Raw genomic sequence first — 20,924 nt, forward strand, 5'->3', positions numbered from 1 at the left:
ATAACATATGTCTGTTGGTTATTCCTATAAATGCTTCTTTATATGATTTACCCATTTGCCATTGGTTTCTTTGTCTTCTATATTTTATTTGCTTAGAGGTCTGTGTCTATTTTGATAATAACTCTGTGTATGTCCTCTAAAATGTAAGTCTTTTCCCCCATCTACTTTTATCTATTGATGTCATGGTTTCTTTTTAAAGTCCTTGAGATGTTTTGATATCATAAAATGTATCAATTTCATTTATGAGTTAGAAAGTCATCTCTTGTGTTAGCTGGGAAGTAGATACAAATCGTGCTGTAGTTTTTCATTAAAACAACACATTTAAAAATTTTTATATGAAAAATTCACTACATGTACAATTTTACTAGCTTCCAGTTAGAAAGTTGACTGTGCTCCTCCATTTATTTATTACTGTGTCCTTTCCCCAAAACGTCTTTAGTGACTTATCTCTGCCCAAGTCAGCAAGACTGGTGAGGTTAGGGAGAATGTTTTCATCCACCTTGTATTCTTGTAATTTCTGAAAGTACGGTGATATAAGGAACTATAATGCCTATTATGCAAATGAATAAACAGATTGTGTTAGATTTTCAGGATGTCATGAGTAATCATTACATTTATAGCTAATTTTGTCTTGAACTGTGAAATAAGGAGATACAAAAAAACATATGGAAAACAGGAACAATGTGACTGAGTTTGTCCTCTTGGGGCTCACCCAGAACCTCCAAGGTCAGAAAATACTATTTGTTGTGTTCTTGATCATCTACATTGTGACGATGGTGGACAACCTACTCATTGCGGTGACTGTGGTGGTCAGTCCATCCCTCGATGCCCCTATGTACTTCTTCCTTGGTTACTTATCTTTTATGGATGCTGTTTATTCTACTACAGTTACTCCAAATATGATTATAGACTTACTCTATGAGAAGAAAACCATTTCCTTCCAAGCTTGCATGTCCCAGCTCTTTATAGGGCACTTATTTGGTGGTGCTGAGATTTTGCTCCTGGTGGTCATGGCCTATGACCGCTATGTGGCCATCTGCAAACCTTTGCATTATTTGACAATCATGAATCAAAGGATGTGTGTTCTATTGCTGCTGTTGGCCTGGGTTGGAGGTTTTCTGCATGCTATTGTTAAACTTCTCTCGGTTTACAAGCTTCCCTTCTGTGGTCCCAATGTCATCGACCACTTCATCTGTGACATGTATCCCTTATTAAAACTTGCCTGCACTGACACCTACATTATTGCCCTCACTGTAGTTGCCAATGATGGGACAATCAGTGTGGGCATATTTACAATCTTACTAATTTCCTATGGGGTCATTCTGCACTCCCTGAAGACTCTTAGTCGGGAAGGGAGGCACAAAGCCTTATCCACTTGTGGCTCTCACATTACCGTGGTGGTCCTCTTCTTTGTCCCTTGCATTTTTATGTATGTGAGACGTCCTTTCACCTTGCCCATTGATAAGTTCTTGACTGTATTTTACACAGTCATCACCCCTATGTTGAACCCTCTGATCTATACTCTGAGAAATGGAGAGATGAAAAATGCCATGAAAAAGCTGTGGACCAGAAGAAGAAAATGATGCTGAAGAGAAATTGTCACCTTTTTTCAATGAAGAGTTGTTCCATCAAGGAAAGGATTATTTATTTGTAATGAATTTCTCCTCAGGTTTAATGAACTTGTATATGACGAAATCATTTAAGGTGTATACTTTTCAATGATCAAAATAGATTTCAAGGGCGCCTGGGTGGCTCAGTGGGTTAAGCCGCTGCCTTCGGCTCAGGTCATGATCTCAGGTCCTGGGATCGAGTCCCACATAGGGCTCTCTGCTCGGCAGGGAGCCTGCTTCCTCCTCTCTCTCTGCCTGCCTCTCTGCCTACTTGTGATCTCTCTCTGTCAAATAAATAAAATAAAAAATCTTTAAAAAAAAATAGATTTCAAAAATTTTCAAAAATTGGTAGGAAAATAGTTCTGTAGCTTTTGGCCATAAGATGTTTTTCTTGAAACTATGGGTTTCGGTTCTATGTGATTAGTTATTCTATAGTTAATACTGTACCTTTATTTTCATTACTGGACAATTTTCACTTGCTTGTCTTTTGCCCAATCGTTCTTTTTCAGAATTAATAGTGCTCATTACATATTTTTGAGAATCATTTTAAGAAATGGGACATAAACCCTTGGCTCACCCCTGCCTTACAAAGTCAACTCCTATTGGGACGCCTGGGTGGCTCAGTTGGTTAAGCAGCTGCCTTCGGCTCAGGTCATGATCCCAGCGTCCTGGGATCGAGTCCCATATCGGGCTCCTTGCTCCGCAGGGAGCCTGCTTCTCCGTCTGACTCTGCCTTCCACTCTGTCTGCCTGTGCTCGCTCTCGCTCGCTCTCTCTGACAAATAAATAAAATCTTAGAAAAAAAAAAAAAAAAAAAAAAAAAAAAAAAAAAAAAAAAAAACAAAGTCAACTCCTATTAATACTTGAGGTATATGTCTTATTTTTTTATTTGTAAGATATTTAATTGTATAATTTTGTTCATTGCATAGCACATAAGATTGAAAAGGAATGCTGCTTCCAAGTTATCATATTAATCATAAAGAAGTTACGTGAAGAAAAAAACCTAAATGAAAGACATAGATATAATAAGTTAAATTCACTTATTCTTCTGAGTAGGAAATCCTATTATCTCCTCATGTGGAGAAGCATTGTTTGGGCTATATTTTCACTGAGCTGGCCCATTAACATTCCCTGAGCATTTAGAATATCTGATAATATCTCTGTCATTTTTTTAGTATCCCCATTTCTTCTTTTCTTATAGTGATTCATAGTATTTTTTAGGGATCTAGGCCCTTCCTTTCATATGTGGAATTACCATAATGCATAACTCATGACCTTCAAATATGCAATATGGAACCTGACCAGATATTTTGGATGACATCATCGGTAAGAAAGATTCTGACAACACGGCAAGCCATTCTTAACTCTGCTGTGGATGGAATACAGATTGTTTGGCAACAAAGAGGCCATTATATATATTGATTTCCTTAATGGAGACCTCTTTCATAAGCATCTCTCTCTCTGAATGAGGTTTGAAAGAAAATATTATTGGCCTCTAAAAGTGTAGGAAGCATGCAGTCAATGAAACTCCGGCCTTTGGCTCCCTTGTTTAGTCTGGATTCATGAGATACGCAGGCTATGGGGAATGGAGTCTTTCACTGGTAAGTCAGTGTATGAAAAACTCTGTATCCCAGTTTTTAATCCCAGTTAGTATTACCTAGAGATACTTTATGTCATGTCAAAGTCTTCCCAAACATGACATTATTCATTAAATGATAGTAAACATTTTATTTTATCAGAAGTTGTATAATGAAGTCATCATCTTTTGGTTGTTGCTGTAGACTCAATATATGTATTCCCCCTAAAATTCAGGAGTTAAATCCTATATAGTACATGGTATTTAGAGGTGGAGAGTTTGGGAGGTGATTAGGTTATGAAGGCAGAGCTCTCATGAATGGGTCTAGTGTCTCTTTAAAAAGAGGTACCACAGGAATGCCTGGGTGGTTCAGTCTGTTAAGGGTCTGCCTTCAGCTCAGATCCTGACTGCAGGTCCCTGGGACTGAGTCCTTCATGGAACTCACTTCTCTTCTCTCTCTGCCCCTTTCTTTGTCTCTCATTAATAAATAAATGAAATCTTAAAAAAAAAAAAAAAAGATAAAAAGAGATAACCCGGGGTGCCTGGATGGCTCAGGGGGATTCTGAGTCTTTTTCTTAGTGCCATGTGTATTTAAAATAACCGATATTTTTGAAATCCCCCCCCCCCAAGCCCCCCAAAAACTGCTAGGCATTATTTCATTCTTCAAAACGTACATTTAAGTAGACTCAAAAAGGGAAAACAATGTACATGAATTTAAGATTTCCAGGTCAATTACATTTATTTGACAACAATTAACTCTGTAAAAGTTGTACAGAAGTTACCTGTGTAACAACTGGGTTCCAAGGCCATGATCCCAGGCTGGGTTTGAGCCCCACATCAGCTCCCAGCTCAGCAGGGGAGCCTCCTTCTCTGTCTACCTGCTGTTCTGTTTGCTTATTCTCTCTCTTTCTCTCTGTCAAACAAATAAGTAAAATCTTTAAAAAATAAGTAAAAACAGACACCACAGACCTCACTTGCTTTTTTTTTTTTTTTTTTTTTGGCATATGAGGAAACAGAAAAAAGATAGTAATCTATGACCTAGGAAGCAGGCTCTCACCAGATGGTAGTATCTGCAAGTGTCTTGATCTTGGACTTCCCAGACCACAGAACTATGAAAAATAAATGATGCTAAAGCCAGTCTATGGTATTCTCTAATAGCAACCCAAATGGACTTAGATAGACATTTATTAATTTCCAAATTTATAGTTATTTCAAGTATTGAGACAAAATCCTGGTCAATTGTCTATGTTCATCAGTCTGTAAATTACTTTAAGCTAGAGAATGTTACTTAATTGTCTTTGTAATCTGTATTTGCACAATGTCTGGCACATAGAATCCATTCCATGAACTTTGTCAGTTAATTGCATTCTCAAATTCTTGAACTACTGGAGTGAGAATTTTGAGTTTTTCTTCATTATATATATTTGCAACAAATATTTCTTCTTTGATATTTGCTACAATATGTTGTTTTACTATAATTATGGGTGTTTTATATAAAGATGTCATCTTTTAATATTCTTTTATTTTTATTTTTAAAATATTTTTAATATTCTTTTACTTTAATTTCTTTTACTTTGATTTCTTCTAGAACATCACTTGGAAAATGTCATTTACTGTCATTCAGTGAACTTATAAATTTTAATATCTTTTTAAAAAATAACTCCCCCCAAAGTTTTCTTTTTTTTTTTTTTTAAAGATTTTATTTATTTATTTGACAGACAGAAATCACAAGTAGACAGAGAGGCAGGCAGAGAGAGGGGGAAGCAGGCTCCCCACTGAGCAGAGAGCCCAATGTGGGGCTCGATCCCAGGACCCTGAGATCATGACCTGAACTGAAGGCAGAGGCTTTAACCCACTGGGCCACCCAGGTGCCCCCCAAAGTTTTCTTTTTAAATGATCTAGGATTTTTTTTTTGTTTGTGATGAGGATATATCTAAGCTTGTTTTCCCCAACAGGAAAAATAAACGGCCAAAGTTATTAATTTCAGTAATAATTTAAAATTTTTCTATTTAACATGTCAAATTTTATTCAATTAGTATGTTTGATATGGGGTCATTTCCTCTCCTCTTCTGCTGTCTCTCCCTCGCCTCCTCCTCCTCTTCCTTTTTATTGGTGTATTTCCCTATGACTAACATTCTATGTCAGTTGCCAAGGATTTTAACCTGTATTATACCGGGTAGGGACAATCTCTTTTAATTATTCAGCATTTTGAAGTTTCTTGCAATTTCTAAATATTAATTTTTCCTGAGAAACATTAGGATTATTTTGTGATGTTGAAATCCTCCCATAAAACTATATTTAGTTTTGTATGACACTCCACATTGATTTTTTGGGAAACTGGCATGTTTTCATATCTTGTTTTCCCATCCAGAGTGAGACATAAATTGTGAGGGCTAGATCAGTGTCTCAATAAAAATTGCAATCATTTCCAGAGAGTGTATAAATCTTGCCTATTGGTTTCCTTATTTAAGAAGAAGCTTGTCTTATTTACATTTGATTCACATTTTCAATGAGCTAATTAGAAAGGGCTCCAAGTCTTTTGCTGGCATAAGTTAGAGCACATTTTTCATAGGCATTGGTATATGTTTGTAGACAAATGTTCATAAGCCTACACTTGACAATACACAAGTATGTATCCAACCACAGAGATCTGTATCTGACCTCATGTAGCTCTGTATAATCACATGTAGGTACATAGTCAATGATCTGTAGGTCTGTATCCCACTTCATATATGTGTGTATATGTGAACATACAGAGGTCTTTATCTGACAACCAAGGGAGAGTATTTGACTACCCATAGAAATACATATTTTATATATGTGTATATTTGATATGATCATACACAAGCCTGTATTTATCTACACACAGGGCTTTTTTATACACAGGTTTGTATCTGAGTGATATGAATTTATTGAGCATTTGATTGAACAATTCTTCTTTCCGTGTAGCATGGACTGAGGTTCTTCTCTGATATTTAGCTGATAAGGGGTTTTCGGTAGTGTTTAAGATGACTTTACTCATGTGAGCTGTGCCTTGGCAGGGATGGTGAGAAAGTTGGGATATTTTGGCTTCTTCTCTTTCCCCATATAGTCTATCTCTCCAGTAAGTATGTGAGACTTGTAAAATGGAAGTTCAGGGTTTCTAGAAGGAAGACACAGACGGGATTAGGCCAGGTAAGGTCTCACCCCATCCTGACATGGTCTTGAAGTTCAGGATCTCAAGTTCTAAATCCAGACTGCTTCTGCACCAAAAGGAAAGACAATTTGTGGAATTAAAAAAATATATATTTAGGGTATGTATTCAAAGATGGCGGAGAAGTAGCAAGCTGAGACTGCTTCAGCTTGCCAGAGATCAGCTAGATAGCTTATCTAAAGATTGCAAACACCTGAAAATCCATCGGCAGATCGAAGAGAAGAAGAACAGCAATTCTGGAAACAGAAAAACAACCACTTTCTGAAAGGTAGGACCGGCGGAGAAGTGAATCCAAAGCGACTGGAAGACCCCGGGGGGAGGGGCCGTCTCCCGGCAAGCAGCAGAGCAACCGCGCACAAAATCAGGACTTTTAAAAGTCTGTTCCGCTGAGGGACATCGCTCCAGAGGCTAAACCGGGGCGAAGCCCACGCGGGGTCAGCGTGGCCTCAGGTCCCGCAGGGTCACAGAAGGATCGGGGGTGTCTGAGTGTCACAGAGCTTGCGGGTATTGGAACGGGAAAGCCAGCTACAGAGACAGAGCCAACAGTAAGCTCACAGCTCGGTGTTACCTTTAACCGGTCGCAGGCTCGATGAGCTCGGAGCGCGGCCGGAGGTCAGGGAGACGGGAGTAACTGGGTGCTGTTCTCTGAGGGCGCACTGAGGAGTGGGGCCCTGGGCTCTTGGCTCCTCCGGGCCAGAGACCAGGAGGCCGCCACTTGTATTCCCGTCCTCCGGAACTCTACAGAAAGCGCTCAGGGAACAAAAGCTCCTGAAAGCAAACCCGAGCGGATTACTCACCCCGGCCCCGGGTAAGGGCAGTGTAATTCCGCCTGGGGCAAAGACACTTGAGAATCACTACAACAGGCCCCTCCCCCAGAAGATCAACAAGAAACCCAGCCAAGACCAAGTTCACCTACCAAGGAGTGCGGTTTCAATACCAAGGAGAGCAGCAGAATTCCAGAGGAGGAGAAAGCCAAGCACGGAACTCATGGCTTTTTTCCTGTGATTTTTTTTAGTATTGCAGTTAATTTAATTTTTTCTTTTTCATTTATTTTTTTTTTTTTTCTTCTCGCCTTCGGGTAAATATTTTTTTTAACTGTTACCTTTTTCTTTTTTAATGATTTTTTACTAGTTTATCTAATATATATATTTTTTTCTTTTTTACATTTTTCTTAGGTGTTTTCTTTTTTAAAAAATTCTTTTCTTTTCTTTTTTTTTTTTCTTTTTTCTTTTTTTTTTTCTTTCTTCCTTTTTGAACCTCTTTTTATCCCTTTCTCCCCACTCACGATTTTGGATCTCTTCTAATTTGGTTAAAGCATATTTTCCTGGGGTTGTTGCCACCCTTTTAGTATTTTACTTGCCCCTTCATTTACTCTTATCTGGACAAAATGACAAGAGGGAAAAATTCAACACACAAAAAAAAAGAACAAGAGGCAGTACCGAAGGCTAGTGACCTAATAAATACAGACATCGGTAATATGTCAGATCTAGAGTTCAGAATGACAATTCTCAAGGTTCTAGCCGGGCTCGAAAAAGGCATGGAAGATATTAGAGAAACCCTCTCGTGAGATATAAAAGCCCTTTCTGGAGAAATAAAAGAACTAAAATCTAACCAAGTTGAAATCAACAAAGCTATTAATGAGGTACAATCAAAAATGGAGGCTCTCACTGCTAGGATAAATGAGGCAGAAGAAAGAATTAGTGATATAGAAGACCAAATGACAGAGAATAAAGAAGCTGAGCAAAAGAGGGACAAACAGCTACTGGACCACGAGGGGAGAATTCGAGAGCTAAGTGACACCATAAGACGAAACAACATTAGAATAATTGGGATTCCAGAAGAAGAAGAAAGAGAGAGGGGAGCAGAAGGTATACTGGAGAGAATTATTGGGGAGAATTTCCCCAATATGGCAAAGGGAACGAGCATCAAAATTCAGGAGGTTCAGAGAACGCCCCTCAAAATCAATAAGAATAGGCCCACACCCCATCACCTAATAGTAAAATTTATAAGTCTCAGTGACAAAGAGAAATTCCTGAAAGCAGCCCGGGAAAAGAAGTCTGTAACATACAATGGTAAAAATATTAGATTGGCAGCTGACTTATCCACAGAGACCTGGCAGGCCAGAAAGAGCTGGCATGATATTTTCAGAGCACTAAACGAGAAAAACATGCAGCCAAGAATACTATATCCAGCTAGGCTATCATTGAAAATAGAAGGAGAGATTAAAAGCTTCCAGGACAAACAAAAACTGAAAGAATTTGCAAATACCAAACCAGCTCTACAGGAAATATTGAAAGGGGTCCTCTAAGCAAAGAGAGAGCCTACAAGTGGTAGATCAGAAAGGAACAGAGACCATATACAGTAACAGTCACCTTACAGGCAATACAATGGCACTAAATTCATATCTCTCAATACTTACCCTGAATGTTAATGGGCTAAATGCCCCTGTCAAAAGACACAGGGTATCAGAATGGATAAAAAAACAAAACCCATCTATATGTTGCCTCCAAGAAACTCATTTTAAGCCCGAAGACACCTCCAGATTTAAAGTGAGGGGGTGGAAAAGAATTTACCATGCTAATGGAAATCAGAAGAAAGCAGGAGTGGCAATCCTTATATCAGATCAATTAGATTTTAAGCCAAAGACTATAATAAGAGATGAGGAAGGACACTATATCATACTCAAAGGGTCTGTCCAACAAGAAGATTTAACAATTTTAAATATCTATGCCCCCAACGTGGGAGCAGCCAACTATATAAACCACTTAATAACAAAATCAAAGAAACACATCAACAATAATACAATAATAATAGGGGACTTTAACACTCCCCTCACTGAAATGGACAGGTCATCCAAGCAAAAGATCAGCAAGGAAATAAAGGCCTTAAATGACACACTGGACCAGATGGACATCACAGATATATTCAGAATATTTCATCCCAAAGCAACAGAATACACATTCTTCTCTAGTGCACATGGAACATTCTCCAGAATAGATCACATCCTCGGTCCTAAATCAGGACTCAACCGGTATCAAAAGATTGGGATCATTCCGTGCATCTTTTCAGACCACAATGCTCTAAAGCTAGAAATAAACCACAAAGGAAGTTTGGAAAGAACCCAAATACATGGAGACTAAACAGTATCCTTCTAAAGAATGAATGGGTCAACCGGGAAATTAAAGAAGAATTGAAAAAAAATCATGGAAACAAATGATAATGAAAATACAATGGTTTAAAATCTGTGGGACACAACAAAGGCAGTCCTGAGAGGAAAATATATAGCGCTACAAGCCTTTCTCAAGAAACAAGAAAGGTCTCAGGTACACAACCTAACCCTACACCTAAAGGAGCTGGAGAAAGAACAAGAAAGAAACCCTAAACACAGCAGGAGAAGAGAAATCATAAAGATCAGAGCAGAAATCAATGAAATAGAAACCAAAAAAACAATAGAACAAATCAAGGAAACTAGGAGCTGGTTCTTTGAAAGAATTAATAAAATTGATAAACCCCTGGCCCGACTTATCTAAAAGAAAAGAGAAAGGACCCAAATAAATAAAATCATGAATGAAAGAGGAGAGATCACAACTAACACCAAAGAAATACAAACTATTATAAGAACATACTATGAGCAACTCTACGCCAATAAATTTGACAATCTGGTAGAAATGGATGCATTCCTAGAAACATATAAACTACCACAACTGACCCAGGAAGAAATGGAAAGCCTGAACAGACCCATAACCAGTAAGGATATTGAAACAGTCATTAAAAATCTCCAAACAAACAAAAGCCCAGGGCCAGACGGCTTCCCAGGGGAATTATACCAAATATTTAAAGAAGAACTAATTCCTATTCTCCTGAAACTGTTCCAAAAAATAGAAAAGGAAGGAAAACTTCCAAACTCATTTTATGAGGCCAGCATCACCTTGATCCCAAAACCAGACAAGGATCGCACCAAAAAAGAGAGCTATAGACCAATATCCTTGATGAACACAGATTCGAAAATACTCAACAAAATACTAGCCAATAGGATTCAACAGTACATTAAAAAGATTATTCACCACGACCAAGTGGGATTTATTCCAGGGCTGCAAGGTTGGTTCAACATCCGCAAATCAGTCAATGTGATACAACACATCAATAAAAGAAAGAACAAGAACCATATGATCCCCTCAATAGATGCTGAAAAAGCATTTGACAAAGTACAGCATCCGTTCCTGATCAAAACTCTTCAAAGTGTAGGGATAGAGGGCACATACCTCAATATCATCAAAGCCATCTACGAAAAACCCACTGCAAATATCATTCTCAATGGAGAAAAACTGAAAGCTTTTCCGCTAAGGTCAGGAACACGGCAGGGATGTCCATTATCACCACTGCTATTCAACATAGTACTAGAGGTCCTAGCCTCAGCAATCAGACAACAAAAGGAAATTAAAGGCATCCAAATCGGCAAAGAAGAAGTCAAATTATCACTCTTCGCAGATGATATGATACTCTATGTGGAAAACCCAAAAGACTCCACTCCAAAACTGCTAGAACTTATACAGGAATTCAGTAAAGTGTCAGGATATAAAATCAATGCACAGAAATCAGTTACATTTCTCTACACCAACAGCAAGACAGAAGAAAGAGATATTAAGGGGTCAATCCCATTTACAACTGCATCCAAAACCATAAGATACCTAGGAATAAACCTAACCAAAGAGACACAGAATCTATACTCAGAAAACTATAAAGTACTCATGAACGAAATTGAGGAAGACACAAAGAAATGGAAAAATGTTCCATGCTCCTGGATTGGAAGAATAAATATTGTGAAAATGTCTATGCTACCTAAAGCAATCTACACATTTAATGCAATTCCTATCAAAGTACCATCCATCTTTTTCAAAGAAATGGAACAAATAATGCTAAAATTTATATGGAACCGGAAAAGACCTCGAATAGCCAAAGGGATATTGAAAAAGAAAGCCAACGTTGGTGGCATCACAATTCCGGACTTCAAGCTCTATTACAAAGCTGTCATCATCAAGACATCATGGTACTGGCACAAAAACTGACACATAGATCAATGGAACAGAATAGAGAGCCCAGAAATAGACCCTCAACTCTATGGTCAACTAATCTTCGACAAAGCAGGAAAGAATGTCCAATGGAAAAAAGACAGCCTCTTCAATAAATGGTGCTGGGAAAATTGGACAGCCACATGCAGAATAATGAAATTGGACCATTTCCTTACACCACACACAAAAAGTAGTTCATCTGTTTTATCTATACTCACAAACTGTGACTTCAGAATGGAAAGCCTTAAGCTATGAACACTTATGGGCTGGATTTACTTTAATCGCTCTTTGCAAACTATCAAAATTTAAGTGTCTGCCTAATGCAGGTCATGAGCTTAACAACTATAAATGTGTGTTTGTATTTTAGGGATGTGCTCTTAGGCAGAGGAAGTTGAAAACTAGCTGGTATGTCTAAGATGGTTTTAGAGCGATTTTGATGTTTTCTTTCTTTTGTACAACTCTGTTTGTGTGTGTGTATATACCATGCACACACTTGTGTACATATGTATATGGATATATATTACATATATTTCTTCTTTCTTCTGGTGTCACATTCCTTTAACTTTGATTTTTCTACTAATCACTTTGAAAAAGGTGCCTTTATTTCTATTTTAATTAATGATATTTCAAATGTTTGGCTTTCATTTGTAATGTAAAGTTGAATTAGATTTAAAAATAGTTTTCTTCATATAAACACACACATTTATTTATGAGCATCTCTGTCTACAGGGGGGTGTTGTTGGTGGTGCAGAAGGTGATGGTGATGATTTGCTCTGGGATGGGGTCGTGAAATCAGGAAAGGTTGTTCAGTGATTCAGCCCCCTCCTCACAAAACATTCCAGGAGAACATAAAGTTTTGTATCTTTAGTGTTACAGGAATCTCCAACCCAGAAAGGTGTTATTGAAAATAATTCCAGCTCCACTCATCGCTCAAGGAAGGCAACAGGTGTTGTGCATAATCAATGAACCTTGGAACACTGATAAAAACAAAATAAAATCAGTATGTTAAAAAAACAAACAAATGAATTAAGAAGACTTACTGACAAAAACAATCTTTTTAAAGCCATTAATTAGAGGCACATTTTATTAATGATTCATATGGATATAGATATTCTGAGAAACACAGAGCTATTGATTGCTCAGTAAAAATGACATCCAGGGGCATCCTGAAACACAATGCTAACACTTCTTCCAGTCCAGGATTTTACTGAAGAAATTATTAGGCACTACAAGAAAATTAGGAACATGAATTAGCTGTAATGTCAGCTTCTTAGATTCAAATCCATGTTCTATCACTTATGAACTGTATACCCTTAAGCAAGTTAATTATTCTGCTTTTGCTCAGCCATCATATATGTCTAAATGTAGCCAGACAGAATTAAATGAGAAAATGTGGAACAAGTACTAGCAAAATGTCTAGGACATAGCACATACTAAATAATTTGATTATTATTTTGACAGGATATCTGTGTATAGATTCTCTCGACATCAATATTACATTGCATAAATTCATGCAGTCAGTTTACTTTAGCTTCATCTGGAAACCAATAATATATTTATTGTGTAGGTCCTCAATGAAATTCTATGAATAAATGATTAAATGCATGAGATATGATTTTTTATCTTATTACTTGGTTACTGTAATCAAGATCGATACTATCTAGTGTGAGTATGGCTGTGGGGAAAACACTTTAAAACACTATTGAGAATGAAAGATGTTTTAGGATTTGGGGAGAGCAAAGTTACACAACCCATGGAAGTTCAACATATACATATTTTAGATTTGATGTTGCTATTTCTAGGAATTTTCTAGGGCAGAAATATTCAAACCAGTCAGTAAGAATTTCTGTGAAGTGATGTGCGTTGTATCATTGTATGTAAGAGAGAATACTAGAAATAGCTTAAATGTCAAGCAAAAATGTACCGGTTTAATGAATCGTGGTACAACCATAAAGGAGAAGAATCTGTAGAAATTAAAGGTGTGGGAAAATCTGTAACTGCTGATAAATAATCTCCATACAAACTATTGAAGTTCCATGAATGTTATTATATTTTATGTGCTTGTATATAGAGTAAAACACATAAGTGATTGCACACATTCAATATACCTAAACTTCCTTGGAGCTCTTGGGTGGCTCAGTGGGTTAAAGCCTCTGCTATCGGCTCAGGTCATGATCCCAGGTCCTGGGATCAAGCCCTGCGTTGGGCTCTCTGTTCAGCGGGGAGCCTGCTTCCCTTCCTCTCTCTCTGCCTGCCTCTCTGCCTACTTGTGATCTCTGTCTGTCAAATAAATAAATAAAATCTTTAAAAAGTATATACCTAAACTTCCAGAGGCACATCTGAAGAGCATGCCCTAAACTGTCAGTATAGGGTCAATAGGGCTTATGGTTGGGAGTGGTCCTTTCCCTTTAAATTTTCTACCACTCTATCTACCACACAAAATATTTCCCAAGGGAATATGGTCTCCCGCTTGTATTTTATAAAAATTAAAGTGAGCATTTAGGAGAAGCGTATGTATACATACAATAAAATCTAAACGCATTTACTAGAAAACATATGTAAAAACATGAGGCCAAGGCAAAGGATCTGTTTTAAAACTAGTTTGTGGTCAGTAGCCTTAACCTCATTCTAGGAAAAGAGATGGAGAGATACTGATCTAAGACTTTTACATTTATAAAATCACTTAATCCTTACATTACCTTCCCATTTTTTAGAAAATGAAACTGAGGCACAGACAGATTATCTGGCCTATTCTGTGTTCTCAGAAGTGAGAAGTGAGTGTAGTGTGGAAAATCAGGAGTTTTGTATAGATCTTTATGATTGTAGCCTTACTATCTGTTCCCAGTTGAACTGCAGACAGCTAGGTTTACTTACTCAAAGCACATTTAACGAGGATGAGTAGGGGTGTATGTGACTTAGTTTTAGGAGATACCACAAATAAAACATTCAATACACATTTGAACTATAGTTTATGTTAATATCTTGTCACATTTTAATGTTTATAAATGTAAATATCAAAACCTAAACTGTAACGCTAGGAGCTTATGATGTTTAATACAACAATTCTGAAAAAAGCAACTGAGATTTAAAGAGAATATGTAACTTCCAGTTAATTACATCCTTGGAAGAAAAATGTAGAATGGATTTCCTGACAGGAGTTTTGTGTGAAATGCAGGCTTGTGTGTTGTCAAAGTCCACGTATTTTGGCTATGAACATTATGTTTTCCCTTTCTTCATGCCTTGCTCATGCTGTTCCCCTTCTTGTTTACTTTCTACATCATACTTTTAGAATTTGTTCTATTCTCATGTCAAGGCTTAGCTCATTTCATCTTCTTTGGATCTATGGACCACATTGATAATTGTACACTTATTGTTTCAGGAGTTCTTATTCTGCTTCCATCTTTACGATAGGGTACTTTCTGTATTTCCCACTCTCTAGGACATGCTATAGAATGGAAATATGCACTGTCTAAGTAATAATTAGAGACTGAACAAATGTAATTCTTTACTTTATGTGAACAGTTTGTTTTAGCAGTGGTATTTCACAGGATCACTGGAAAAAGGAGGCATTTTTATAATATCCGAATGATCTGAAGGCTGTGATTCATCACTGAACTGGAAGTCCAAGGTGTGGCTCTGCTTTGGGGTTTGGTTAAAGCCTGTCAATAAATGGGATATGTGGATATGTGAGCCTGGGTGTTGGAGGAATAGCAGCCAGGCTCTGACAATGGTGATCTCTCATTTCTGAAGGCAGGACTGGTACCACCATTGCCTGGGACCCAAGATTCAGTGCTGCTTTCCTTGGATGATTCAGTTTTGTGGGTTTACTTAAATTAAATTAAATTAAATTAAATTAAATGACCTATGTATACACAGCACAACATTAGAAATTTGTGAAAATAAAACAAATTAGCTATCCTTAAGCATCCATATAAGAATATAGAAACAACCAGCAATTAAATAAAAATAAAAGCCTAGGAAGACAATTGAATTATTGCTGATATGCACCCCATATGTTTATTGGAACACATATCCAGGATGGTGGTGGGGAGGAAGTAAGGCAGGAGAGAAGAATGGATTTCTTGACAACAGGTGGCATAGGCAGAGGGAGGAGGAAGTCAGGAGTTTAGAGGAATAGAAAATAATTATGAAAATTTGGTTTGTGTTTCCCAAATATTCTCATGCTCGTACTGCTTTTGATGCTCATGAAAGTATTACGAGGCAGGGTGAATATTTCTTAGAGAGGCTGCAGAAGATGATGGTTAGTAGCTTGTGTTATGAATTTGCTCAAAGACTCACCCAAAGTGCACAGGCTCTCCAAGCATTATCTATCACATCACAGAATCAAGATAATACCATTCCACGTCTCATAAGTCTTTTGTGGGACTTAAAAGAGGAAATCGTGAAGCTCTTAGCATGGTACCCACAAATAATAACTCCACAATACCTACTAACTTAAACCACTATTACACTGTTTTATTTTTGAAGGATTGAAGATTATATTAAGTCAGTAAGTATCGTAAGTGAGACAGAGTGCAAAGTCTGCTTGCTCTGAATCCATGGCCTCTCACTGTACTAGACAGAACAAGGTGTGTGTCCTGGTAGTAAGAAATGGACTTGACGGTTGTGGGAGGAGGCATACAAAAATAATGAGGTTGATATCTATGGACAAAGTCTTGAATGTCTGGCTGAGGTATGTATTAGTGGCCAAAAAAGAACTGTGATGGATTTATAGATTTTAAGACAATGAGCATTACTATTTATTCTAGTGTATTATGCTTTAAAATATCTTAAGTCCTAAGATGGCTCAAAGAACATCTTATTTGGAAGTGGGAGCATTTCATGCAGGTAGCTCTGAACTGCTGTCTTTGAGAGGGACAGAGTCGCTTAGCTGGCTTTGTTGAACCCCTAACATACCAGTAATCTACCATAAATGCCTCTTCTCCAGATGAGGAAATGGAGGCCCAGAGTGGTGAACAATGTCACAAAACATTCTAGGAGTTAGAGGAATAATTTGAAAACAAACAAACAAACAAAGAAAAACAAAACAAAAACAAACAAAAACAAAAACAAAAAACAGCTCTCCTGATTCTGAGACTATGTTCCTTCTACTTTATTAGAGCTACGAAAGCATTATTGAAGTTCTTGGGCTATAGATTGGGGTTAGCCCATATTGTACACTGTAAACAGTGTCCCGGAAGCTGTGCACTTTGTTTAATGAAAGGGTTAATATGAAGAGCGTGTCTTTGGGTTTTAGAGGAACCTAAGAGGATCTTATTTTATTTTCCCATTTAAAGCAGTGATCTCTCATGCGTTCCCACCAAAGGGCAGACAGCCTTTGCCCAAGTATCCAGAGGCAAGTTTTCTACTGAGCGGTATTTTCACTGTATCATTTGGGATCAATTAAGATGGACCCGTTATGAGATTATACTGTTAGCAGCTGGTTACCATATTAGAGGCTGAAGAAAAAAGCAGGTCAAGAGGGTATGAGACAGAGTGTAAAAATTGTCCAAGCACATAGTGATTACTAATTAAAAGCAATATTCTTTTGTAGCTTTTCTATCTCAGAGTGGTGTGCTTATATCAGCCCATAGTAAATGAAGAATCCAAACAACGTGACTGAGTTCATTCTTTTGGGCATTACAGAGAACCCGGAGCTGCGGAAAATACTCTCTGCTGTGTTTCTAATCATGTATGTGTCCACAGTGTTGGGAAACCTACTCATTGTGGTAACTGTAATCACAAGTCAGAGTCTGAGATCACCTATGTATTTCTTCCTTACTTCCTTGTCCTTCATGGATGCCACCTACTCTTCTGTCATTGCCCCCAAGTTAATTGTGGACTCTCTCTCCAAGAGCACTATCATCTCATTAGAAGGCTGCCTGACTCAGCTCTTTGCAGAGCATTTCTTTGGTGGTGTGGGGATCATCCTTCTCATCGTGATGGCCTATGACCGCTGTGTGGCCATCTGTAAGCCCCTGCACTATACAACCATCATGAGCTCTCGCGTGTGCTGTCTGCTGCTGGGAGGGGCCGGGTTGGGGGGAGTTTTCCACGCAGCAATACAGCTTCTCTTCATGTATCAAATACCCTTCTGTGGTCCTAATGTCATTGATCACTTTATGTGTGATTTGTTTCCCTTGTTGAAACTGGCCTGCATGGACAACCCACACCCTGGGTCTCTTAGTCATCCTCAACAGTGGGGTGATGTGTGTGACCATCTTCCTTATCCTCATCACCTCCTATGTGGTCATCCTCTGCTCCCTGAGGTCTTGTAGCTCTGAAGGGCGGCGCAAAGCCCTCTCCACCTGTGGCTCCCACCTCACTGTGGTCATCTTGTTCTTTGTGCCATGCATTTTCCTGTATGTGTGGCCTTTGGCCACTTACCCCATAGACAAGGCAATGGCTGTGTCCTTTACCATTGTTGCGCCCATGTTAAATCCATTGATCTACACCCTGAGGAACACAGAGGTAAAAAATGCCATAAGGAAACTAGTGAAACGAGGTACACTGGGTGTCATTGGTTTACAGGCTAAGGACAGATCTTTTTTACAAAGACAATGAGATCCTGCCAGTCCCATTCATTCCAAATCATTGGGCACCCTGCAGCCAATGACATCCTTTAAGTGTGTAAATCAGATTAAGATACTATAATGAAGTTGTTTCCTACCTCTCTAGTACAATTGCTCCATCCCTTTTCTTATAAGACTCTGGGCACCCATTTTTCTTTTTTCTTTTTATTACTTTTCTTTTTTTTTTCTTTCTTTCTTTTTCTTTTCTTTTTTTTTTTTTTAATAAATAATTCAATTCTGGTTTTCAATAATTCCAGTCCTGGTTCAGAGCTTTTGTTTGTTCTTACTCTGCTTGCTGCTAAACTTCTCTTTCCCAGAGCAATTGCTTGGTTGCCTCCATCTCATTTTTTTTTTTCTTTCAATTTTTACCACCTTAAGGTAAAGTTTCCATCTTTTTAAACGAGTGTCTCCTGATGTCTTTCCTTGGGCATTCCCCTTACGTACTCTCTGCCTCTTCATTCCTGGATTCATTCTACATGTCCTCATCTTGACTCATGTCAAAAGAGAAGAAAAAGCCCATGGCAGCATAAATAACTGTTGTTAGTAAAAAAAATAGGATTATAATGTTTCTGTTTTAATTATAGAATTATAGAACTGGAAGGATCTTAATGATAGTCTTAGCCTCAAATATTTGTGCCCCATTTAAGAATTTTCCTAGAGTCAAAAGTAGGTCCAAAAGCTCCATCTTCTATAACATAGGTAAGACCTGTTCTTATCATTTGTGTTGAAATTACTTCCTGTCAGTTTGAATACAAATTTCTTCTCTTATCTCTTGTACAGTTCCCCAAATTAATTCACACTACATATCTTTACTCATTAAACATATTATTTCAGAGTTCAGTGCCTGACTTCTTAACAGTAACATCTGAAACAAATTTTATTCTTACTCTCTTTTTAAAGGAACTTGCTTTTACTAATGTTAGCTCATAAGTCATATGATTTTCTTTATATTAGTACTGAAAAATTCAATACATGATTCAATTCAATTCTATGATACAAAGGAAGAGCAAAATAAAGCAAAATAGTGCCTTAGTTTGGAAAAGAATATATTTTTAAAAAATATTTATTTGTTTATTTGACAGACAGAGATCACAAGTAGGCAGAGAGGCAGGCAGAGACGGGTGAGGCAAAGCAGGCTCGCCGCTGAGCAGATAGCCTGATGTGGGGCTCAATCCCAGGACCCTGGGGTCACAATCCTGGGATTACGACCTGAGCAGAGGTTTCAACCCACTGAGCCACCCAGGTGCCCCATGGAGAAGAATATCTTCTTACAAAGCATTTGCAAGCATCAGATTAATGGAGAAACATTAGATGAACTTGCTTCTTATTTCACTGAGGAAAAAAAAAAAAAATTAAGCCGTCGGAAGAACATTTCCACAGAGTCATGACTATCAATCTACCAGCATCTGTTCAAATATATATCACCTTTCTACCTTCTCCAATAAACACGTTAACCTTGCTCCTATCCAAAGGCAACCAACCTCTTTACAATCTGTGTTCTGAGCCTCACCTCCTTATCACTTACATAAAGGCATCTTTTATTTCACCTATATTTTCCTCACTAATGGATCATTTGCTTCAGCAAAGAAGCAGTCTGTCATTTCTTTTATTTTTAAAATGAAATCTTCCCTTGGTCTTATTTCCTTTATCAGCCACTACTCCATTCCATTGCCTCCTCATTGTAGCTTAACTTAAGAGGTTCTTAAATGCCTGTTTCCGAATTCTTTCTATTCTTCTTTAAACTTTTCCTGGGATACGTCAGTACCTAACACTGAAAATGCTCTTTTCGAGGTCACCAGTGACATCTGTGTCCTATGTTTGAGTAGTCTTTCCTCATTTTTTATTGTATGGACTCTATCTTTAATCTCAGTCAGAAGACTGAAGTATCTTTCTGTGTTCTAATCAGACAATAAGCAAATACAAAAGTACCTCCTCTTTCCCTGAAATTCTAGAACTCCATCAATAATTTACTCTATCTCACCCTGGGTATTTACCTAGGCAGTGGACCTTTGGGAAATTTGGCTGGCTCTTTCCAGTAATTCCTAATTTTGAGACACCATTTTCTATAATGAATTAATAACACTCCTCTACCAGAATGACAAAGTGTATTTTCATTAAAACTGATAAACTGATTCTAAAATTTGTATGTGTATGTAGCTATGTTTGAACATCCTTGGCAATAAAACCAGTGTGAGGGACATAGAGATAGGGGACAGGATCTTCTACAAACCAGACCATACCATAAAGCTTTGCTTTGTAAACATTTTGTTATAGGCCTGTTAAAAAAGAGCTTTTAAGAGTGGAAGAAATGGCCCGAGATTAAGCCATCTATCTTTGGAAACTTGGTATAGATTTTGTAAATTAATAAATGATGAAGGAGGGATTTTAAATCTGAGGGTAGAATGGTTTCTTAGATCAATTCTAGAAAGGCAAATTGCTATTTATCTCCCTCTATTTGATACCCCCATTTCATACATTTCTTTGTGCCTGTCTCTGTCTCTGTCTCTGTCCTCTCTCATTTTTGATTTGTAAGGCTGTTTTTTGAAACTTCACCTAATATTTGCACAAATAACATGTTGTTATATTATCTGTCTCCCCCACCTTCACACTATTATTTCAGTGTTACAGCTCTCATTTCCTCTAACAAAATCAAATAATTAGTGATGAAGAAAATAGGGTGTAAAATAAAGTAGAAGATGTCAAGTGTGGTTTGAAGTAGGGTCCAGAGTTCCAGGATTAATTGCTGGAGTCCTGCTGTTGAGTTATGTGTTTAGAAGATCATCTTCTCTAGGAATAAGTTCCTGGTCAGATGGTTCTTCTGTTCATGAAATCTCTCTAAAATGTCAGTGAAAAGATAATAATACTTGTCCAATAATATCACAGGTGAATAACACTTGTCCCAAAA

The 20,924-nt window shown here is 37.7% G+C and overlaps 2 protein-coding genes across 2 annotated transcripts; both read left to right on the forward strand.

Annotated features, from left to right (window-relative positions):
- The first annotated feature begins 665 nt into the window (after positions 1-665).
- On the forward strand, positions 666-9,137 carry LOC131822548 (olfactory receptor 4A47-like). The gene is made up of 2 exons (XM_059158840.1): positions 666-1,572; positions 9,047-9,137. Exons 1-2 carry the CDS (start codon positions 666-668, stop codon positions 9,088-9,090), a joined length of 951 nt encoding a protein of 316 aa, XP_059014823.1. The 3' UTR covers positions 9,091-9,137.
- A 7,907-nt stretch (positions 9,138-17,044) lies between these two features.
- LOC131808051 (olfactory receptor 4C6-like) lies at positions 17,045-18,011 on the forward strand. The gene is given in 2 exon segments (XM_059133979.1): positions 17,045-17,611; positions 17,613-18,011. Coding segments are annotated over 2 exon segments (966 nt in total).
- The last annotated feature ends 2,913 nt before the right edge of the window (positions 18,012-20,924 follow it).

This window comes from Mustela lutreola, chromosome 1 (assembly GCF_030435805.1).
Source record: "Mustela lutreola isolate mMusLut2 chromosome 1, mMusLut2.pri, whole genome shotgun sequence".
Classification (NCBI taxonomy): Eukaryota; Metazoa; Chordata; class Mammalia; order Carnivora; family Mustelidae; genus Mustela; species Mustela lutreola.